General features: G+C 56.3%; 1 protein-coding gene across 3 annotated transcripts in view; it reads left to right on the top strand.

The window, feature by feature from the left end:
• Positions 1 to 14,349, top strand: part of GRIK5 (glutamate ionotropic receptor kainate type subunit 5) — a 50,677-nt gene extending 36,328 nt beyond the window's left edge. For 2 of the 3 annotated variants that reach the window (XM_082438592.1, XM_082438594.1), the window contains 8 exons: positions 1,244 to 1,360; positions 1,538 to 1,647; positions 2,059 to 2,232; positions 6,680 to 6,845; positions 7,395 to 7,620; positions 9,451 to 9,579; positions 9,674 to 9,795; positions 13,667 to 14,349. In XM_082438592.1, coding sequence (XP_082294718.1) covers positions 1,244 to 1,360; positions 1,538 to 1,647; positions 2,059 to 2,232; positions 6,680 to 6,845; positions 7,395 to 7,620; positions 9,451 to 9,579; positions 9,674 to 9,795; positions 13,667 to 14,095 — 1,473 coding nt within the window. In that variant the 3' untranslated portion in view covers positions 14,096 to 14,349. The remainder of the gene's footprint in view (positions 1 to 1,243; positions 1,361 to 1,537; positions 1,648 to 2,058; positions 2,233 to 6,679; positions 6,846 to 7,394; positions 7,621 to 9,450; positions 9,580 to 9,673; positions 9,796 to 13,666) is intronic. The other variant, XM_082438593.1, reaches the window with a different exon arrangement.
• The last annotated feature ends 2,377 nt before the right edge of the window (positions 14,350 to 16,726 follow it).

The following is a 16,726-nucleotide window of genomic DNA, read 5'->3' as shown; positions in this document are numbered from 1 at the left end:
TCATGTATGTGCACACGTGAGGCCACGTGTTCACGTGTGCGCTGTGCCTCTAGGGAATGCCCCCCACGATGTCATCGCTCCTCCCTACACTCGTGTACAGGGCATGTGTTTATCTGCCTGAGTCCACGTGGACAGTATGTCACTGGGTCAGCCTGTGTCTGGGCACGCATGTGTGGATATGGCATGGTGTGCACGTGTTGGTGGTGTAGACCTGACCGTGTACAGTGCTCACGTGTGCAGTGTGTGTGTGTGTGTGTGTGTGTGTGTGAAGTGCCAGGTTTTTTCCCAGCCTGTGTCCTGCCCACAGCTAACGACTGCCTGATATCCACTTGGGCAAGAGCGAGATGGCCCCTTTGCATCAGGCATTCCAGTGTGTCAGCCAGACCCCAACACACACCCTTTTCTCCGCCATACCCCACCCACTACCCACCCTTCACCACTTCAGACCCGGACCCCAGCCACCCCTCCCCGACTCAAGACCACATGCAGCTTCTCCTGAGGCCATTATCTCAACTGAGCCGGGCGTGGTCCTGTGTGTCAGGGGTGGCTTCATGATGCACACATCTAGGTCCCTGGTGTCTGCCAGGGGCAGGAGAGTGGAGGTCATGTCTCTGCTTTATGGTCCCCAGCCCCTGCCTTTACTCCCTAGTGCCTTTGCCTCTCTGAGCCTCAGTTTCCCCTTCTATAAAATGGGCCTAGTAGTGGCCCTCAGGGAGCTGTTAAGAGGATTATACAAGATAATCTATATAAAGTGGCATCTAGCTTGGAGCCTGGCACATAGTAAGCGCTTGATAAGTGTTACCTGTTAATTGTTCATACAGAAGAGAAAACCAAGGCTCCAAGAGGGTCCTGAGTGGGTCAGCGTCCAGGCATCTCAACCCCAATCTCAGGCTCTCTCTTCAGGACCCCGGCATGGTGGGAGTGGTGGGGGTCAGTGGTAGGTTTTATAAAGCAGGGTCTTAATGATGAACTTGACTGGGGAGCGGGAGAGATTGGATGAGGCAGGGCAGCCGGGCAGGAAGGAGGCCACAGGAGCCGCTTACAGCAGACGTGAGATGACAAGGGTCCGACTGGAGGCCCGAGGTGCGCTCTTGGAGCCAGTCCCCTGGCTCCTTCTGCTGTCCTCTCTCTTTGCCTCTCTCTCAGCTTCTGATATTCTAAGTCGCTCCCTCAGTGCGTTCTCTCTAACTGCCCATCTGTCTCCCTGGCCCGCCCATCTGCCCCCGCCCCGCTTCCCCTCCAGCAGAAGGCAGACCTGGCTGTGGCTGCGTTCACCATCACAGCTGAGCGGGAGAAGGTCATCGACTTTTCCAAACCCTTCATGACCCTGGGAATCAGCATCCTCTACCGCGTGCACATGGTACGGTTCCCCTGGAGACATGGAGGCGGGGGTGGGGGCTGGCGCTGGGGCCGGACACCCAAGGGAGGCAGAGGCTGTGGGCTGGACCTCAGATGGGCCGGTGGGGCTCATGGGCCCCGGGGCTGGGGGAGGGGCTCAGGTCTGTGTGTCTCCGGCTCTCACTCCCTCTCCCACCAGGGCCGCAAGCCCGGCTACTTCTCCTTCCTGGACCCCTTCTCCCCTGCTGTGTGGCTCTTCATGCTTCTTGCCTACCTGGCTGTCAGCTGCGTCCTGTTCCTGGCCGCCAGGTGAGTCCACTACCTGCTGCCTGGGAAGGAGAGGGCGGGGAGGAAGCACGAGCTGGGGTCTCCATGCCTGACCTTTCTGTCGTCTGTCTGGACCATCCTCGGCCTCCACTTGGGGCCTTGGATTCCCTGCACCCTCCCTTCTCCCTTTCTGGCCCTGTCTCTGTATTTCCTTCTGGTGGTTCTGACTTTTGCTCCATGGTTCTCTCTGGGCCTCTCCCCTTCCCGTTCTTTCTGTCCGCCTCCCCTTTTGCCCGCACTATCTCTGTTTCTCTGTGTGTGTGTGTGTCTCTCTATGTCCATCTCTGTCTCTCTTCCCCTCCGTTTTCGTCCCCCCATCTCTTCTGATCACGGTGGCTCTCTCTTTCCTCTGTTCCTCTCCTTTTTCTCCCCATTCCCCGTGTCTCTCCACAGGCTGAGCCCCTACGAGTGGTATAACCCGCACCCGTGCCTGCGGGCACGTCCCCACATCCTGGAGAATCAGTACACGCTGGGCAACAGCCTCTGGTTCCCCGTGGGGGGCTTCATGCAGCAGGGCTCGGAGATCATGCCCCGGGCACTGTCCACACGCTGCGTCAGCGGAGTCTGGTGAGAGGCTGCCTGTCTGCCCCAACCGGGGTTGGCGGGGGTGGGGAGGGGGGGCGGGGGGGCTTCTGAGGCCTGGGTCCATTCCCGTTCCCCACGCCAGCTGTGTGACAGGAAATGGGGTGGGGGCAGCTGAGCCCCAGCTCTGCCACTCACTGGCTATGTGACCTTGGGTCTCCATGCCTCAGTCTCCTCATCTGAAAAATGGGGATAAAAATGCCCATGTCTCAGGTTGTAAGGATTCGGTGTGGCTAAGGGATGGGAAAGTGCTTCTGCTGACCTGAGGGGTTATAATCAGAACAGTATTGGCATTGTTACTGCTGTCTCGGACATTGCCCGGGCAGTCACAGAGACACTGGAATCCTTGAGCCAGGACAGCCTTCACTGTCCAGAGGCTGAGGCTGAGGCCCAGACAGGGACACCTGCTCCCTCAAAGTCCCACGCGGATCCCATAACATTTTTTCTTTTTCTTTTGGCCACACCTCGCATGGCTTGTGGGATCTTAGTTCCTTGACCAGGGATTGAACTCGGACCCTCAGCAGTGAAAGCATCAAGTCCCAACCACTGGACCCCCAGGGAATTACCCAGACCCAGTAACTTATTTTGAACGGAACTTATTTTGCCCCCAAGACAAGCTCCAAGAACCTATGTGTCAGAGAGCAGACACTGAAAACTGGTGGTGTCTGGCCCATAGTTTAAAATTTTTTGAATTAGTTAGCATTTAAAAATTGGGTAAATTCACTTACAAATTCAGATGTCTCTTTTTGTTTTGTTTTGTTTTGGCCACGCTGCGTGGCTTGTGGGATCTTTGTTCCGGGGCACAGCAGTGAAAGCCCGGAATCCTAACCACTAGGCCACCGGGGAACTCCCCAAATTCAGATTTCTCACTTTTCTCAAAGATTTGGGAGATCTGGTAGTGCTCGGCTGGCGTTCCCACCTGGCGTCGATGCCTGTTCCACTGGCCTCAGTCCTCTCTCCCTCCTTCAGTCACTTTTTTAAAAAAAAATTTTTATTTTTTGTCTGCATTAGCTCTTTGTTGCTGTGCACGAGCTTTTCTCTAGTTGAGGCGAGCGGGGGCTACTCTTCACTGCGGTGCGCGGGCTTCTCATCACGGTGGCTTCTCTTGTTGTGGAGCACGGGCTCTAGGTGCGCGGGCTTCAGTAGTTGTGGCGCATGGGCTCAGTAGTTGTGGCTCGAGGGCTCTAGAGCGCAGGCTCAGTAGTTGTGACGCACGGGCTTAGTTGCTCCGCGGCCTGTGGGATCTTCCCTGACCAGGGCTCGACCCCGTGTCCCCTGCATTGGCAGGCGGATTCTTAACCACTGCGCTGCCAGGGAAGTCCCCCTTCAGTCACTTTCCGGCCTGGCTTCCATAAGCACTCACATTTGCCACCCTATCTTTGAAATAGCAGCTGGGCTTGGCTGCAGTTCATATAACTCTTCTCAGCTCCTTTTCCTCATTAGAACCACAGAAAGCCGAGGAGCACGCTTAGGACAAGGAATATTCTCTGGTTTTATGGATTAGAAGACCGAGACCCAGAGAGAGGAAGTGGTTTGCTAAAGAGCGTGCATTTGGCTAGAGGCAGGGCTGGGCCGAGCCAGCCTCCCGCCCCAGTGCCACCCATCCCATAGGCCCTGGGTACCTCTCCAGGGCAAACCAAGGCATTGGGCCTCCTCCCCATCAGTCAGAATCCATGCTCAGTAGTCATTCAGCAAGAGGTGCTTCTCAGGCCCTTCCATGTGCCAGGCACTCAGGTGGAAAACCAATCCTCAAGAGGCAAAGGAACTGAGAATAAACAGATAAATCAACACAAGGACATCATATTTTATGCCAAGAATATGTCCCGAAGATATTGTTTGATTCAAAACTTGTTTGTTCAAGACTAACCATAATGGTGGCAGGTTTTTCTCTTTCCCAGCTAAGCGAGGCTAACTACCATCTGGCAGTTGTTTGCAATTTGCTTGGTCCATTGGCTTTGAAACTTTTTTTGTTTTGTTTTGGTTGCACCAGGTCTTAGTTGTACCAGGCAGGCTCCTTAGTTGCGGCTCCAGGGCTCCTTAGTTGCAGCTCCAGAGCGCCTTAGTTGCAGCACGTGGGCTCCTTAGTTGCAGCAGGGCTTTGAAACTTTTTTTTTCTTTAATTTTTAAAATTTTCTGGATGCACCGCATGGCATGTGGGATCTTAGTTCCCTGACCAGGGATTGAAACCGTGCCCCCTGCAGTGGAAGCTCGGAGTCCTAACCACTGGACCGCCAGGGAAATCCCTAAACTTTTGAATCTTGATGATTTTTTTTTTTTTAACAATTTGGAATTGGCATCGTGTCAGGAGTTATACCCTGTATTCACTTCCTGTTGCTGCTGCAACAAATTACCACAAACTTCGTGGCTTAAAAACAACATAAATTTATTCTCTTATAGTTCTGGAGGTCAGAAGTGCAAAATAGATATGACTGTGCTAAAATCAAGGTGTTGGCAGGGCCAGTTCTTCTGGAGGCTTTGGGGGAGAATCCATTTCCTTGCCTTTTCCAGCTTTTAGAAGCTGCCTGCGTTCCTGGGCTTGTGGCCCCTTCCTCCATCTTCAAAGCCAAGAGCATAAGGTCTTCAAATCTCTCTCTCTGACTCTGACCTCCTTCTTCCGCATAAGGACCCTTGTGATTCCATGGGCCCAACAGGATAATCCAGGCTAATCTCCCCATCTCAAGACTCTTAACTTAATCATATCTGCAAAGACCCTTTTACCCTGTGAGGGAACATACTCACAAGTTCCAGGGGTGAGCAGGTAGACACCTTTGGGGGGCAAGCCTTTTTTCTGCCTACCACAACACCCCGACTGAACTTTATTAACATATATTTTAAAATAAATTTATTTATTTATTTGTTTTTATTTTTGGCTGTGTTGGGTCTTCATTGCTGTGCGAGGGCTTTCTCTAGCCGCAGAGAGCGGGGCCTACTCTTCGTTGCGGTGCGCGGGCTTCTCGTTGCGGTGGCTTCTCTTGTTGCGGAGCACGGGCTCTAGGCATGCGGGCTCAGTAGCTGTGGCTCGCGGGCTCCAGAGCACAGGCTCAGTAGCTGTGGCGCACGGGCATAGTTGCTCCGCGGCATGTGGGATCTTCCCAGACCAGGGATTGAACCCGTGTCCCCTGCATTGGCAGGCGGACTCTCAACCACTGCGCCACCAGGGAAGCCCAACGTTTTTAATATAATGACGTATCAGATGTATGTAAACTGTGCTATTGAAGAACCAAACAGGGTGCAGTGAAAGAGAACAGTAGAGAATGAGGGTACTCAGGAAGGGCCCCTCTGAGGAGGTGACATCTAGGCTGTTTCATCTGAAGGTGCAAACAGAGGCATGCCTGCCAAAGAGAGGGAGGCGCATTCCAGCCAGGCACGAGAGGGAGGCATGTGTGAGGAGGTGGCTGAGAGGGCATGAAGGGACCCGCTGTGACAAATCTGGCCGAGTCCCCCAGTCAGGTGGGGGACCACTGACCAACTCTCTACAGCCCATCCCTTCTGCTGCTCAGTCAGGGACCCTTTTCCCCAGCTGGGTGTTCTCTGCCCCTTCCCATCGCTGTCACCCAGGAAGCCCCCACTCACGCCCCCTCTCTCACTGGTGCCTTTGACCCCAGGCTCACTCTTGTCTCCACCCCGAGTCTTCCCCCACATTCAGTCATTCAACAGATGTTTCTTCATCTCCAGATGTGACCTCGGCCTGGTGATTCAGCAAGCCAGGGCCGGTGGTAGGGCGGTGGGGGTGGGTGCCAGTGCCCTAGGGACTTGGCCGCCACCTGAATAGCAGCAGCTTGGCCAGAACTCCCCGCCTAGGCCCCTCATCTCATGTCCACACGGGCCATAGCTTCCTGCCGCCACACCCAAGGGCTCGTCATGGTTCAGGACAGCTCTGCCTTGGAAATCAACGTTTCTTTTTTTTTTCTTTTAATTTGTTTATTTATTTATTTATTTATTTATGGCTGCGTTGGGTCTTCGTTGCTGCGCGTGGGCTTTCCCTAATTGCGGCGAGCGGGGGCTACTCTTCGCTGCGGTGCGCGGGCTTCTCATTGCGGTGGCTTCTCTTGTTGCGGAGCACAGGCTCTAGGCGCGCGGGCTTCAGTAGTTGTGGCTCACGAGCTCTAGAGCCCAGGCTCAGTAATTGTGGCGCACGGGCTTAGTTGCTCCGCGGCATGTGGAATCTTTCCAGACCAGGGCTCGAACCCGTGTCCCCTGCATTGGCAGGCGGATTCTTAACCACTGCGCCACCAGGGAAGCCCTCTGGAAGCAATTTTTAAACCCAGGGAGTCTGGCTCCAGATTCCATTCTCCCAGCCCCTCCACTAGTCAGCAGTCAGCCTTCTAGATGCTGGGGTCACTGAGGGGGGCACCACCAATGGGGCGCATGGCCACAGGCGCAGGGTGGCAGGGGTGGCTCCAACCTGTAGCTCACCCCTCCCACCCCTCAGGTGGGCCTTCACCTTGATCATCATCTCCTCCTACACGGCCAACCTGGCTGCCTTCCTCACCGTGCAGCGCATGGAGGTGCCTGTGGAGTCGGCCGACGACCTGGCGGACCAGACCAACATTGAGTATGGCACCATCCACGCTGGCTCCACCATGACCTTCTTTCAGGTGGGGCCCCTGGAGCCACCCAGGCTTGGTTTCGGGGTCCCCGCCGTGCACAGCAGCTCAGGGTGGGGCAGTGCATTCCTCAGAAGGTTCCCGCGGGGCCCGTAGGAAGTAAGCTGTCCTGTTTGGCTTGGACGCAGGTCTCCCTGCAGCACGCTGGGCCCTGGGTAGATATGGTTGAGCATCTGCTCCCAGCTTCTCTGAATAAGGCCTGGGAACACTGGGAAGACAGGGCTGGGTGTCAAGCCGAGCCGAAGCCCAGGAGTGGAAGAGAGAAAAAGGGTTGAAAAACAGGCTGTGGCCCCTTCTTCCCAAGCCTTCGGTCCTCAGGATCCTCGCTGGGCTAGTGGGTGTGGGGTTGGCTTGGATCTGGCCTTGAGCCGTCTGTCTGTCTTGTGTCTCTCCTCTGTCTTTGGCTCTGCCTGTCTTCCTCTGGTCTCCCCGCTCTCTCGGGTTGAGGGAGACTTTCTAGAGGGCAGGGGACAGGGCTCAGGGGAAAGGCAGGAGTGGAGAGACCCTCACCCGTCTCCCCCTCATGCGCCCTCTGCCCAGAATTCACGGTACCAGACGTACCAGCGTATGTGGAACTACATGCAGTCGAAGCAGCCCAGCGTGTTTGTCAAGAGCACAGAGGAGGGCATCGCCCGCGTCCTCAACTCCCGCTATGCCTTCCTGCTCGAGTCCACCATGAATGAGTACCACCGGCGCCTCAACTGCAACCTCACCCAGATCGGGGGCCTCCTGGACACCAAGGGCTACGGCATCGGCATGCCGCTGGGTATGGCGGCAGTGGGGCGGGGTGGGAGGCCGTGGGTCCCCAGGCAGCTGAAACCAGGCTGTGTGAGCAGGCCAGGCCCTTCCCAAGCAGGCTGGGCGTGCTGTGCATGGCCTCCTAGCTGTGTGGCCTTGGGAAGGTGATGCCACCTCCCTGAGCCTCTGCACTCTCCACCTGCATATAAACAGGCCTAGGAGCAATCAGCTCCAGCCCTGGAGGGCTGTTGCGAGAACCCGGTGAGACTGTGCCCAAGTCAGTGCGTGTGAGCCGTGAGGCTTGCTGCCTTCCCCCATTGGTCCGAGGGCCCCTCGAGGGTGAGGACCTGGTTTTATTTACTTCATATCCTCTGCACCAAACCCACAGCCTGGCTCAGAGCAGGTTCTCCAGCAACATAATGGATGTTGCTGGATGGGTGGAAGGGAGGGAGAGAGGGAAGGAGGGAGGGAGGGAGAATGATGGATGGATCTGCTAGGGGGACTTGGACATGCTTTTTCAGGGCTTGGTGCTGGAAACTCACCAACTATTTTGCCACCAAATTTTGGCATTTTGGCTTTTAAACCCACCTATATTCTGATGACCACTGCATTTCTTAGCTATGACTACATAACAAATTACCCCAAATCTTAGCAGCTTAGTGGTAGGGTCGGTGCTGTATCAGGGAAGCAGTGTAGCCTGGTGCTTTGAGGGACAGGCTCTGGAGTCACAACAACCTGGATTCAAATCCCAGCTTCCTCCCTGACTCAGGCAAGAGTGTCACCTGATTCATGCAGATAATGAGGGTGGTAGGTAACACGTGCCTCACAGGATTATCGTGAGACTTAAATACACTTCTGTAGACAAAGGGTCTGGCACATAGTAAGTGCCTGATAAATACCAATCACCCCACTTGCCTGTATCCCTAGTTCCTGGCTATCCCTAGTTCCTGGCACCTGGTAGATGCTCAAGAATTATAGTAGTGAATGAAAAAATGAGTAGAGGGTAGGATATGGGTGGGGTGTTTGGGGCCCAAGGATGGTTTAAGGGGAGGATCTGAGGGTAGAGAGGAGAGAGGTGGTCCAGGGTTGGGGCCACGCAGAGGAGAGGTGTGGCTGGGGATTCGTTCACTCGGCAGATCTGATGCCCTACTGTGTGCCAGGACTGCTCTGGGTGCTGGGATGCCACAGCGGGGAGCTAGCTGCCCAGCCCCCACCTCCAGCCGTCTACTAGGGGTGCAGACAGACAATAAACACATAGCTTTATAATGTGATGTCAAGTAGTGTCAGCTGCTCTGAAGTAAATAAGGGGAAGAGATGGACAGGGAAGGGGGTGCTTGCTGTCATTTTAAATAGAGAAGAGCCCCTGAGGCACCCTGTGAGCAGAGCCCTGAGTGAAGTGAGGGAAGGAACATTCCAGGCAGAGGCAAAGGTCCTAAGGGAGCCCCAGGTGGTGGGACCAGTGAATGCAGAATCTTGTTGAACATTTGAACATTTTTTTTTCTAGCTGCAAACAGAGCCATTGGAGAGTTTTAAGCACCAGAGAGGCATGATCTATGTCTATGTTTCTGAAATTGTCCCTCTGGCTGCTGTGTTGAGAAGAGCCTGGCGGGGGGAGGGTGAGGGGGGGGCCACAGGGAGAGGGGAACGGTGACAAATGTGGCAAGTGGGGGCTCGGCCCGGGGGTGGTGACAGGGGAGGTGGCGGGCAGTAGTCAGATTTGCAGGTGGGCCGGGAAGATGCTGGGGATGTGGCAGAGCTGGGAGGAAAGGAGCTGAGGAGGGGAGGGAACCTCTGGGGTCTGGGCAGGCAGGGCTCCAGGGTCCCGATGACCGCCCACCCCACCGTGTGCCCGGTCCAGGCTCCCCGTTCCGGGATGAGATCACACTGGCCATTCTGCAGCTTCAGGAGAACAACCGGCTGGAGATCCTAAAGCGCAAGTGGTGGGAGGGGAGCCGGTGCCCCAAGGAGGAGGACCATCGAGCTAAAGGTCAGCCATCCCTGCACGCCGTGCCCTTCCCAAAGGCCCCTTGCCGCCCCTGGCCCACACAGCCCGACCCCTGGCTCTCCCCCTCCACCCCCAGGCTTGGGCATGGAGAACATCGGCGGCATTTTTGTCGTGCTCATCTGTGGCCTCATCATTGCTGTCTTCGTGGCAGTCATGGAATTCGTATGGTCCACGCGGAGGTCGGCAGAGTCAGAAGAGGTGAGGGGGCTGGCGAAGGGTGTGCGGGGAGAAGTGGGACCCCAGGGGCAGGGGGTGTGAAGACTATGGCATTGGGAGCCGTTACTGGAGGAATGCGAGGGTTGGGGGGCTGGGAGCTGGGGATGTGAGAGGATCGGAGCGACTCCATGGGTCCAGGAGGTCCATGAAGAGGTGAGAGCAGGGAACTCCCTGATGGTCCAGAGGTTAGGACTCTGTGCCGTCACTGCAGAGAGCCCAGGTTCGATCGCTGGTGGGGGGAACTAAGATCCCACAAGCCACGGTGCGGCCAGAAAAAAAAGGTGAGAGCAGACGGAAGATGGGAAAGAGGGTCCATGGACATGAGGAAGGACAGAGGGGGAAGAGGGCGCAGGCAGAGATGAGGATGCAGGGGAAGGAGTGTGGAGGGGCAGAGAGAGAAGGATATGGGGAAAGAATGAGGTGGTAAAGCAAGAAGAAATAGGAGGAGAGACAGGGGCAAGGAGAATGCAGCTGAATGCGACAGCAGGAAGACAGACTTGCTGGCTGGTCTCAGCCCATCCGCGGGCATGGTGGTACCCAGCCATACTGCTCCAGTGCTAACCCCGCGGGCCCCCGTGCTCCTCCACGATTCCAACCTTCCCCTCTCTCTGCCAGCCTCCAGCCCCTCCTTCCCCTCCTTGCTTTGAGCCCATGACCTTGCTTCTACTGGCCTGAGAAAAGCAGAGGAGTCGGAAAACATTCCGAGCCCCACCTCTACATCCAGCTACCCTCATGCTTTCTCCACTCGCCCCTTAGTGACTCCAGATGAACATACACGCTCCTCGCTAAGGCTTCTCCACACGCGCCCCGTCTCCTCCTCTCTTGCCTTCCCAAGGACATTCCTCAGTTGTTCTCTCCTTCCCTCCCGCATCATCTGCTTTTCTCCCTCTACTGGATCAAGCCCGGCAGCATACAGACGTGCTGTCATTTCTCCCATCTTCAAGGAACCCTCTCTGGACCCCCTTTCCCCTCCTAGTCACCGCCCCATTTCTCCCCTTCTGTTGTGGCCTTGACAGGGTGTGTCCCTCTGCTGTTTCCAGTTTCTGTCTTCCCATTCAGTCTTGGACACACTCCCATCCAGCTTCTGTCCCCACCTCTCTTCTGAAGCCAATCTTGCCACCAGTGACCTCCGCATCTGAAATCCAGCGCCTGAGTCTCCGGCCTCATCATCATGAGGCAGCCATGGGCTTCAGCACAGCCGATCACTCTCTCCTCACGACCCTCTCTTCCCTGCTCCTGCCTCATTTTCCTCCTACCCCTCTGGCACTGTTTTGTTGGGGCGCCCTAGGGCTCGATCCTTGGACTTCTTCTCTTCTCTTTCTCCATTCCCTTGGTGACCCCATCCAGCCAAATGGTTTGTAAGACCATCTGTATGCTGATGACTCCTGTATTATTTATCTTTTGCCATGTAACAAATTATCCCCCAGTTTAGCAACTTAAAACAGCAAACTTCTATCAGTTCACAGTGTCCATAGGTCAGGAATCTGGGAGCAGCTTAGCTGGGTGGTTCTGGCTGCTCAGTGTCTCTGGTAAGGTCTTGGTCATGACGTTGGCTGGGGCTGCTGTTGTCTGGAGGCTCGACTGGGGCTGGAGGATCCACTTCCAGGATGGCTCACTGTCTCAAAATGTACCTGTGGGGTTTGAATTTATGGAAGTGACTGAGCAGAAGAGGCCCATGCCAGTGAAAGAAGAATTTATTACTTACATTACCTGACAGGAGGGGGCCTACCACGCCACATAGGGCCACAAGGAAAGCACCAGATTTGGTCAGGAGGCAGAAGAAGGGAGAGAGAAACCTAGGGCAGGGCCTTTATTGGGGTTTCCATGAGAAAGGCAAGGCAGCTAAGGAAACGGCTTAGGATTGGGCAGTGTGAATAATGTCAGCAGGCTCTGGACTAGAGGGGTGGTCTCTAATTGTCTGGTACCTGGCCCTGGGTTGATTTAGGGCAGGGGAAATATTGGCTTGGTGTGTGAGAGTCAGAAAAAGGGGGTGTATAGACTCAGGATTGGTTGGTTTTCATGTGAAAGGCAGGTTCCCAGCCCTTTGCTATCCCTAACAATTGGCTAGCTCTGGGAGGGCAGTCTCTCCCTGGCTAGCAAGATGTTTCAGATGTCAAAACATCCTAAGATAGAGAGAATAAAAATACACTCATTCACATAGCAGTTGGCAGGAGGCCTCAGTTCCTCACACAGGGACTTCTCCATAGGGCCGCTTGAGTGTCCTCACGCCGTGGCAGCTGAGTTTCCCCAGAGCGAGTGATGCAAGAGAGAGCCAGGAGGAAGCCAAAATGTCAGCTGACCTAGCCTTATTCCGTTGGTCACACAGTGAACCTCGTTCAAAGGCAAAGGGGAGTACACAAGGGTGTGAACACCCCAGGGGCAGGATCTTGGAGGCTGCCTACCGTAACCCTCAAAGTGTATCCCTTACAGGGACCTCCCCCTGAACCCACGGTTTGTAAATTCAGCTCCATACTTGACATCTCCACGTGGATGTCCACCAGGTAGTGCGTGACGTCATGTGGCCAACACAGAGCTCCTGCCCACCCATCAGGCAATGCCATCATTCCAGTTGCTCAGGCCAAGATATGTGGAGTCACCCTTCACTCCTCCCTCTTTCTCACACCCTCTATCTGATCTCTTAGCAAAAACTATTGGCTCCACCTTTGAAATATACCCAGAAATCAACCCCTTCTCACCTCCTTGGCCACCACCACTGTGGTCCAGTCACCGCCATATCCTGTCTGGTGATCGTAGCAGCTTCCTGGTGGGCCTCCTGCTCTTGCCCTTGACCTCCCTACAGTCTGTTCTCAACACAGCTCCAGAGTGATCCTGTGAAAGCACAGCAGTCCTATGCTTAAAACTCTCCAGTGGCTCCCATCTGGCTCAGAGTAAAAGCCAAACCCTTAGAGTGGCCTCTGGGCCTTACACAAGTCAGCCCCCATTGCTCCTCTGACCTCATCTCCTCCCTCTCCCCTTTGCCCACCACACCTTGGCCACCCTGACCTGCTCCACATTCCTCCAGCACCTCACACCTGTATCCAGCTGAATTGTCTGCCTTCCCTCTTGCCAGGCCCCACGCAGCTCATCCCGCCCTGCCTTTGTCTACTTGCAGGTCCTCTTCTCAATGAGTCTCCCCTAAGGACCCATCTCAAATTTCAGCATCACTCCCCACCCACACCCCCACCTATTTTCCCAATTTAATTTTTCTCCAAAGCACTCATCACCATCTAACATACTACTTATATTTACATATTTATGTTTTGTCTCTGCACACTGGAATATAACCTCCATGAGGGCAGGGACTTCTGTCTGTTTTGTTCTCTGCTGTATCCCCAGTGCCCGAAACAGTGCCCGGAACACAGTAGGGGGTCAGCAAATACGTCTGGCAATAGTGCATGCATGAATCAGTGGCCGAGGATGGAGAACGAGTACGAGGGAAGGACTAGAAGCAGTTAGAAACTTTCGAGTGAAAAGGCAAGAGGAAAGAGTAGGAAAAGAGGAGCGTGGATCAGAGGTGAAGCGCAGATTTAAGAACAAATCCAAAGAAGAAGGGAGACGGGAGCGAGAAGTGGAGGAGAGACAGGACTTGAGAGGTGGAGAGACGAGACAGGAAGACCACGGGGGAAATAAGGGAACTGTGAGGGAAGAGAACGGGAAATGAGGAAAGGGTGGAAGGAAGAGAGGAGGTGAAAGGGCATGCAGGAAAGAGAAAGAGAGGTGAACACAGAGGTGGGGCAGGGAGAGCAGGAGGGTGTGGAGACGGTTGCCGAGAGGACCAGAGGGGAAAGGAGGGGGGAGGGGCGGCGGCAAGGAGGTCGCAGACAGTGACCACCGCTCCCCGCGCCGCCCCCAGGTGTCAGTGTGCCAGGAGATGCTGCAGGAGCTGCGGCACGCGGTGTCCTGCCGCAAGACGTCGCGTTCTCGCCGGCGCCGGCGCCCGGGAGGCCCAAGCCGGGCCCTGCTGTCGCTACGCGCCGTCCGCGAGATGCGCCTCAGCAACGGCAAGCTCTACTCCGCCGGGGCGGGCGGGGATGCGGGAAGCGCGCACGGAGGCCCCCAGCGCCTCCTGGACGATCCGGGGCCGCCCGGCGGGGCCCGGCCCTCCGCCCCCACCCCTTGCACCCACGTGCGTGTCTGTCAGGAGTGCCGACGCATCCAGGCGCTGCGGGCCTCCGGAGCCGTCGCGCCCCCGCGTGGCCTGGGCGCCCCCGCTGAAGCCACCAGCCCGCCCCGGGCCCGGCCCGGCCCCGCCGGCCCCCGCGAGCTGGCCGAGCACGAGTGATCACGGGCGGGGCCGGGCGGGCGCCCGGACTGACCGCAGGGACTGGGCTCGCCCCAGGCCCCGGCCGCCCTCGCTTCCCTAGTGGGCGAGGGACGGGACTTGTGCCCCCGCGCGCCGGACGCCGCGATTTTGCCTTCGGTTCCCGGTAAAGTCTGAGGCTCGGCTCCGGAACCTGCCTGCGCCCCCTAGTGGACTCGCCAGAGGGTGCCGCGGACGACCGCACTCCGTCCCCCACTGCGAACAAGAGGAGCGCAGGAACAAGAGGAGCGCAGGAACGGAGGACTCCAGGGGCCGAGGACTGCAGGGGCTGTTCCCGGAAGCGGAACGCAATTCGCGGGGAGAACCCCATCCTGGGACTGCTCGGGCTCCCCAAGACTTAACGCAGCCCTCCCCACTTCTGGAGAAGTGGGAGGCCTCTGGACAGATGGGTGTCCCCTGGTGCCCCTCGACTCTTCTCTTTCTCTCTTTTTTTTGGGGAGAAACCTCGGAATTTCTATGAGACCCCCACAGGGAGGGGGTCAGTTGGGCCCCCATCCCTCCCCCTGCCACACCCCAGTCCCCGTTGGAATAAAAAAAGAACAAAACCCCAAAACTGGGGATACCCGGGTCTCATTTCCTAGGGGTGCGAGGGCACTGAAGGCTTGGGCTCCCCCCTCCAGGGAGTCTGCTGAGAACCGCAGACTGGATGGTCACTCCTGCACTCTCTCGATTCTCCGCCCTGCCCACAGACAGCAGGTCAGCCCAGGTCCGGGCAGCTGGCCCTTCTCCACTGACCTTCTCTCAGGACAGAAGGAGGCTGCGACAGAGACCCTGAGACAGATGGAGAGAGATACAGGGATCTGGAGAGGCGGAGACACCAGGAAAAGGAGACATAGAAAGACAGAAACCAGATGGGGCTGGGGGAGGGGAGGGTGAGTGAACAGTTCAGTGTGGTGGTGCCTGGGTGGCCCGTATGGTGGCAGGTGTGTGCCTGGGCCAGGGTAATTTGTCATGACTTTGTAGTCATGTGCATGTGTGTATGTGTGTACATCCGTGAACCCATCTTCAGCTGTGTGACTGTGACCCTGTGTTTCTGCAGAAAACGTACCTCCCCAGCCCCAAGAGAGGAAGTGAGATATCCCAGTCGGGAGGAGGGAGGAGGTGGGGCGGGGTAGGCTGAGGGCTGGTTGAGCAGGGAGAAGAGTGGGTCTGCTTTCTGTCCACGCCCTCCCCCGCCCCGCTGGAGGTTTCTGTGGAAACTGCAGCTGAGAAAGGACAAGTGAAGGTCACACAGCCAGAGCCAAACCGAGGCCGAGTGGAAGGGGGAGAGATGGGGAGGTGGAGAGAAAGAAAGAGATGGGGCGAGGATGGCGGAGAGACAGAAAAGGAAGAGACAGAGATGGGGTAGAGATGGGGAGAGACTATGGGGGCTGGCAGAGAGAGATGGGGAAATAGGGCAAAGGGGGAGACACAGAGAGACATACCATGATGAGGTGGGAGAAGGGTGAGACAGAATGGAGAAGGGGACGAGGTGGAGACAGAGAAAACAGGGAAATTAATAAGAGACCTGGGGAGTTTGGGCTGAGAGAAGCAGAGACTGAGGTGGAACAGAGACAGGTGAGACAAGAAGCTGTAGAAAACTATATGAAGACGGTAGGGGGCCCGAGCTGTGCGGAACGCTAGACAGAGAGAGGGACCACCAAGCGAGGGAAAGGAGCGAGGCTGGGCCCCGCCCCTCGGGCAGGGGGCCCAGAGCTCGGGAGCTGTCCGTTCAGCACCGGCCTGCTGGGCCTGGCGGGCCTGGCGCGCAGCACTGCCCTGTCTCCCTTGCAGGACCTGCCTGCCTTCTCAGTGTTTGGGCAGGCCACACCCCGGGGGACCCCGCCTGGCACACAGCGCCGCCAGTCTCCATCTGGCCTCTTCTGTGTCTCAGACCCTTGCCGTGTGTGTGCCCCTCAGAGACAGGTGTGGGGACGAGCTTGTGTCTCAGGGTCTCTCGTTTCCACATCTCTCACAGACTAATTGATGTCTCTGCCCTTGGGCGGGACTGTCAAGTCTGTCAGGGTGACTAGAATATGACTGCAGACATTTCTGGTCTGTCTCCCTCTCTGTTCCAATACCAAGCAGATCTCCTCTGGGGTCTTTCCCCATTTCTGAGTCTCCCCCACCCCCATTTCTGCTTTGTCTCCCCAGTGTTTATCTCTAAGTCTCCCCAGTGTGCCAAACGTGTCTGCCTGGCTTTCTATGTCCCTGTGTCTCTCTGTCATCTTCACTAAGTAATTCTGTTGATCTGCCTCTTACGCCTGTTTTCTCATTTCTGTCTTTGCCCATCTCTCTGTCTTTGTTGGTCTTTCTGTTTTTCTGTTCCTATTTGCCTCTCTCTGGTTCTGAACTCTGTGTGTCCATTTCTTCTCTTAGTCTCTCCCTCCATCTCTCTTGCCGAGTTCTCTTGTCCCCATCCATCCCTGTGACCTTCGTAAATCTTCCCTCCCCCCCACCCAACTTCCGCAAAGCCTCGCGCTGGGAACACGGTGCACAGTCATCAGTCTCACCAGGCTGAGGAGTGCATGAGGGGGGGACACGAGCCTGTGTCTGGGATGTGGTGTGGGGGACCGGGGTCTCCTCCAGTCCAGCTGGAAAGCAGGAGGAGAG

Source organism: Balaenoptera physalus (assembly GCF_965194825.1).
Source record: "Balaenoptera physalus genome assembly, chromosome: 19".
Lineage (NCBI taxonomy): Eukaryota > Metazoa > Chordata > Mammalia > Artiodactyla > Balaenopteridae > Balaenoptera > Balaenoptera physalus.
This window is presented reverse-complemented; position numbering and strand designations above follow the sequence as displayed.